The 6581-nt window shown below is 45.8% G+C and overlaps 1 protein-coding gene across 1 annotated transcript in view; it reads right to left on the reverse strand.

Moving 5' to 3' along the window:
• The window catches only part of GAS6 (growth arrest specific 6), a 43621-nt gene that overhangs the window by 9123 nt on the left and 27917 nt on the right, over positions 1-6581 (reverse strand). The window contains exons 9-11 of the mRNA XM_009638960.2: positions 6255-6376; positions 5176-5294; positions 4589-4778 (exon numbers count right to left, since the gene is read on the reverse strand). Coding sequence (XP_009637255.1) covers positions 4589-4778; positions 5176-5294; positions 6255-6376 — 431 coding nt within the window. The remainder of the gene's footprint in view (positions 1-4588; positions 4779-5175; positions 5295-6254; positions 6377-6581) is intronic.

Consider the following 6581-nt stretch of genomic DNA (forward strand, 5'->3'; position numbering starts at 1 on the left):
TCTTCTTGCAGAGAAGAAGAAAGGAGCACACCTCCTCTATTTCATTATCTCCAGCACAGCACTCCCCCTTCCCATGCCACGACCGGTACCCCACTCTTCACCCCTACAGCTCTGTTCCCCTGGACACATGGATGCTGTCTCCATCAGCGAGCTGCTGTATGGAACCAAATAACTATTGCAGCGGCTGTTCAGACTTGTTCTTCCCACTCCCTGCTAGCAGGCTGGGTTATCAGCATCTTTCTCTTTGCATTTCAAGAGTAGCTGCCCCCAAAATTGTTTCCATCAGCCACACTGAGCTCTCTCTCTGTGGCTGTAATGTAAAGGATGACAGGGCTGGGCAGGTTTATTCCTGGACACAATCCTGTTGGATTGCAGTCTCTAGTTATGAAGACTAAGTGAATCTGATAGTTGAAAAGATTATTCACATATTATCAGACTTTTTTCTTCTCCTGTGGATTCCAGTACGGTCTGGTTTATACTGCTGAAACACTGTTTACCCCTGGTGTGTTGCTCCGTGCTGTATCCTACAGGACATGAATTTACTTGCCTGAAGCTTGCTTGTTTAAAGTGGCATCTACACCTCCCCGCTGCGTGCCATGGAGACACACAAGCCAGTCTCAAAACAGGCTTTTTTGGGCATTGGCAGGCTGTAAAGTCCACTCAGTGGGTGGGAACATAAGCCCACAGCTCCTGGCAGCCGCAGCCCCTCTGGCTTAGCTACACTGGCTATCGAGCTGAAACTCACTCGGACGCCTCTCCTCGGTGTGGCGGTCACCGCTGCCCCAACGCTCCGGGGTGCGGGCACAGACCGTCTCCCTGCTCCTAGTATGGATTGAGGGCAGCCATGGAGCAAGCAGGGAAAAGCCAGCTACAGGAATGCACGTACCATGCTTCCTTGGTAAAGAAATCCTGCAACTTGCAGGGCCACCAAAATTCAGAGCCTTCTAAAATTTTATGAGATTGTATAGTAAGTAATAACATATATGTTTCAAAAAATTAATCTGAGTTCTCAGCTTCTTCTGATAATTAATATAAACAAATTCAAATAAGTGGAAACTTCCATAGGAGAAGGGGTTAATCCCCGTGGAAGCAAGCTCTCAACAAATTCCAGTTTGGGAAATTATAGTCTGCCTACTTCATGCTACCCTCTGGCAGTTTGAAAACTTCAAATGTTCAAAGCTTAATTGCTGGTGCACCACCATCACCTACAAACCAAAAAGGGAAGCTTTTTGGTAGTTAGCAGGCTGCTGTAATTCCCTCCTCCTGTTGGCGAGGAGTGGGTAGCTGCTGCCTGCCATAGCGGGCTCGGGGAGGATCAGGCAGGCAGCTCTGGTAGCTAGGGGTTCCCATACAGTTAGCCATAAGGTCAGTCAGCTTTGTGGTTTGGATTCATGCCCTGGATAACTCCTATCCCAGAGCCAGCCTGCCCACCCGTTGCTGAAAAGCAAGTGGACAGCACTGAAACGGGACGGGACTGTAGGCAGCCGCAGGGTTAAAGCCAAATTCGAATCTGCTTGCGACTGCTTAACCTTCAGTGCTGACATTTAACAGTGCAGGTAGGTTGTTATTTTTGCTAACCATACTGTCCTCAGAGCAGTACTAAACTAAACATTGAAAATAAGACAAAATGATGACTTTTTTTGGAAATGCAAAACAAACAGCAGGCAAGCGCGTTCTCTGCTATCATCAGGTCACGCAGGCCACTTCATGCAGCTGGACTACACACAAATAACTGTATTAAAAGTTTTTCCTGAGGCCTGCTTGTTTGTGTTTTCAATGCTGGGAATAATTACCTAAAAACAGACTAGAAGCGATCAACATCAGAGAAAATATCTAGGTAGAGGTATTGGCCCGAAGTTTTGAAAATGCCTTCGTATTTCCACAGAAGTATGCAACTGTTGCTCAAGAGACCAAAAGACATACACTGTTGGTGCTTTTTCTCATGTATCGCTTTTAAATAGCCATTGTTTTTCAGGTAAATAGTAAAATTACTATTTTCTCACAACCTCTATAAAGTTCTCCCAAGTTCCAAACTCCACTGTTGTAGGTCTAGGCAAAACTAAGAGCTTGATCCTGTGCACGCTGAAGTCCAGAGTAAAGCTCCCAAACTGCGTTTGAGTCAGGACTGTGACCTTTGAAGGTTGTAGGGGTTGTGCTTCACAGAAGATGAGGTTGAAAAGTACACAAAAGTCCATACTTAAAATGAAATATGTGGCTACGTGTTTTATAAAAGGAGACAGGTGAAAAGGAATAGCCCCTCCTCAACAGGATTTCCCAAATTAAAAACCATGCCAGACAGAGGGAAAAGGAGAAATAAGGGCAGGGATAAAATGGAGGAGCAGATGTACAGTTTTATGGCTCAGTCATATGGAATAAACGGCATTTAGAGACGGGGGTGACTCTGGATGTTAAGCAGAAGAGAACAAAGTACCTGTAGGGTGGAGGCAAGGGGTAAGAAAGCAGAGCAGAGAAAGGAGAAGCCAACAGCACCCCAGCAACGCAAGCAGCATCCCAAGCCTCAGAGGCGAGTCAACCACGAAGTCCAGAGACTCAAGGCTCCTTCCTCCTGCTGCCGTTCATCTGTGGGTAAATCCTTCTGCCTTTGGCCAGTATGAGGCACAGCATTAACTCTGGGAGACAGTCACCAGAGCTATGGTCATCGACCTGCTCCAAGCAAGGATTCCAGTGCCACCACCGCATGGTGCTCCCTCCTCCGCTCCTGCCATGCTATGTCTCTGCCAGGCCCTGCACTGCTGGCTGCAGGGGCACCTCTGCCTCCCCCTTTGGCCTGGGTCCTGCCCACCTGCACCACACAGCACCCAGCAGCTTGGTCTGTGATGTCCCAAAAGGTCTCGGGGAAGGGTTTCCAGGGGATTTATATAATCTCTCAGAAAACGCGCAAAGAGGGTGCTGCTGCAGCAACCCAGCCAAGCCATTTCTTGGCTATGATGGTACCTGGGGATAAGGGCCCTGCCACTGCTGGCTGTCAGGAGACCAATAATTCTTGCCTAAAAATACTTTTATCATTCCGCCTTCTCTCCCAGCAGAAAGCAAGCACAGCCTTTGTTTACCCTGTAACTCCTATGTGTTTGAGCACTTTTGTATTCCTTGAAGCAGGAAAATACATTTCAGAGATCTCCCCCATAGCTAATGTGGGAAAGTTTGTAATTACTTCATAATGAGGTCTGGCACTTAACAAGTATGTTACGCTCCTGTGTTAAATGGCTTAGCTCAGTAATGACTGCTTTTTGTGACTCCAAAGTCACCCCAGTGGCATCAACTCTGCTTTTCACATCTTCTGTCACCATCCTCCCTGTGCAGGCAATTACAGTTGTCATGTTTCAAATTAGCAGAACAAATAGTACAGCAAATTTGGCAAGAACTGGCTTGAGGCTATTCCTACCTGCAAAGATACAGCATGTCATACATTTTAGCTACAGTTTTGCTGAACCTCTACAGCTCTCCATTTGGAATCTAAAATTGTTTCAGTGACAGTAAAGGAGCAGAATTAAACATCACCTCATCTGCTGGAAACATTACCAAATGCCAGTAGTTGATTGACAGTGAATGCACTCAAGGACTTCTTTGTTTATTCATTACAAAATTTTTCCCACCTTGCTTTTTTCTTTAATGAATAATTCTGAAGTTTTTTATACTACAAAATTTAAAACTGAAAATTATTCATGGTTACCAGTATCTGTATTTGTCTCACATGCGAGTTAGCTGAGAACTTCCCACCCGCTCCCTGAGACACATCAACTTAAAAGTCAAAAGAACTAATTAAGAAAAAATGAAAGGGGGAAAAAGGCACAAGTGAGGAGATGCATATGTAAATTGCTGATCTGGTGTAGATCATGCTACAGGATGCTTTTCCCGATCCTGTCACAAATAGTAACACCCATGATGCCTCCTGAACCACCAGGAGATGTTCTGAGAGAGACGTTAAGAACATGAATCCTTGCAAGCTCCAACATGCAGTGCACTGTCTCGTGAGATTGCTGGAATTATGTTATTAGTAAGCAGAGATCTACGTAGTTTCTAACAGACCCCAATATCTTTACAGGGGAAATGGACTATTTTGTATATAAGCAAGCCTGGGGAGTTTAAAAAAAGATACTGTAGCATGAGAGATTTGTCAAAAGGCTCAGCCAACCTGAGCCCTGTGACTAAACAAGAAGATGAATAAACAAAACCAACCGCACACCCCACACGGCAAAAGAGAACAACTACTGAGTTCCTTCCCTCTTACTCCCTTCCACCCAGAAGGCATCTTCTCAAACTGACATGAAGTGACCTTAGCCCTGCTGCATCCCAGAGGCACCATGTGCATCTTCTCTGGTCAGGCTAGCACTGCACAAATTAGTGACCCAGCCTAGTTTACAATGGATATAAAGTATAATTCAATTTCTTAGGAAAAACACCCTACTCTCACTCGAGGATGTATAACGTACTGGTGTGCATTGAATGGGCGGGTTGGAAAAGCACCTTCTCAAAAATACAAAGAATACACGCAGTGTAGCTGCACTTGCCAGAGCCCATCAAGAAGAAGCCAGGAGAGGGTAAGATCTCGTCAGCGGTCCGGACTCACCGTTTGCCACATGCCGTGGTTGATAAGTGGTCCGCTGCTGGTCACACGGCCTATTCCGTTGTATTTCAGCTGCAGCTCTAGCCGTCCTTTGCGCAGAGCCAAGACTACCCATGTGCTGTCTTGATGGCCTCCAGCAAAGAAAAGGATACCTTCAGGATCAAAGGTTCTAAAGTCGAACTCAGCCACAAGTCTGACCGCACAGGTGCCAAGAAATAAATTAGTTATGCAGAGTTCAAAAACCACAGAGTACTTTCCATACAGATAGCATCAATTCTAACACTTATAAAGCTCCGTTAAAACATACTAGCTTTTAACGTGCTCCTGAAAGACTTAAGCTGTGAAGGCGGATTTTAAAGTAGCATCAGGAATAAAGAATAAGTTACTGGACTCCAGTAATTATCTTAGGAGCTCTGCGGTCGAGGCTGCCTTTCTCAATTACTGGTTTGGATAATGTTTCGCTTTACTGGACTCCATAATCCAAACACATAAGAATGATCATAGGAATAATTGTTATTGTAATGACTTAACTCCATTGCATGCATTAAAGCCAGACAGCGCATTCAGCTGTCATTCTAAATCGTCCTCACCTCGTCAGCTGTTTCCTTTTGAAGCGCAGCCTGATAACAGGAGTGCCGCTGAACATCCTCCCCAAGTACAAGGACTTAATGCTTTTTCCAACAGCAAAAGGCACACATGGTATTATGTTCTACAATCAAAACGCATTTTTGAGTGCTTATTCTCCTCACACAGCGGAAAGAGAAGCAGAGAGTATGCCTCCTCTTCTTTTCTCATGCAGCTGCTATACATATAGCAGGCTAGGGCACTTTAATATTTATACTCTCAAAATACCGTTGTTTTGGTACTGAGAACATTTCCTCTTTCCTTCCCTCCTCCCTCCTATCTGCCTCGGAGGAATGTTTTCCTGCTGCTAAATGAAACCATACTCATAAGGTACAGCATAAGGTTTTCACAGAATCAATCACAGAATGGCAGGGGTTGGAAGGGACCTCGGGAGATCATCTAACCCAACCCCCCTGCTAAAGCAGGTTCACCCAGAGCAGGTTGCACAGGACATTGTCCAGGTGGGCTTTGAATATCTCCAGAGAAGGAGATTCCACAACCCCCCTGGGCAGCCTGTTCCAGTGCTCTGTCACCCTTTTCTACTTGCAGCATCACGCCTGCAACAAAAGATGGGCTAAGAACTTGCTGGTGACTGGTTGCCGGTGGGGCCACCTGTGCCACTGAAGCCCATCTGCCTCAAATGCCTGGAGGACGAAAGTGTCAAGTGCAAGTGCTGGTCCATAACTCACACCACATGCCTGGAGACCTTCACGCCATCCTCCTGGGTCTAACTCAGAAAACCTTGTGCAGCCAGAGGTAACTCATAGCCAGACAGAGAGCTGGCAGGGCTATCGCTGGCCTGCTCTTTTTGGAATAGGGACAGGAGGAGCATGAGAAGAGAGACTCTGAATGAACTGCCTCCCCAAAAGGCTAATGAGATCCTTCTTTTCAGGAGAGCTACTGTCCCCAGCCCACGTGGCCTTGCTGATACGATTCCCTCCTGCTGGTCACTCAGCTCAAATGGCTTCGGTCCAGAGCTTCATCAGTTATTCTTAATTGCAACATAAAATAAAGGTCTGTTCTGCAGTTACGAAGGCTAACATACCTCACATGTATTCATGTCCCGGGAAAGTTTCACTCCCCCCCTGCCATCACAGTGACAGGTATAACTCCCTGGCGAGTTGACACAGGTCTGTTCACAGAGCTTTTCTTCACATTCATTTATGTCTACACAAAATCAGCAAAGAAGAGAGGAGAAAACAGCAACTGAGTTTGTTTAAACTTGAATCATCTGGGGGAAAAAAAAGTTATCGGTGCTGTTTTGTAGCACCTTTCAGCTGAGTGTGCCCAAGTGCTCTGTAGCCGGTACTTAACCCTATGCCACATCTTTACAAGAGAGAAGAGTTAGAAAAAGCATCTGCTGAAATCTGTT

The sequence above is a fragment of the Egretta garzetta genome, unplaced genomic scaffold, assembly GCF_000687185.1.
Source record: "Egretta garzetta isolate BGI_Z169 unplaced genomic scaffold, ASM68718v1 scaffold5, whole genome shotgun sequence".
NCBI classification, from domain to species: Eukaryota; Metazoa; Chordata; class Aves; order Pelecaniformes; family Ardeidae; genus Egretta; species Egretta garzetta.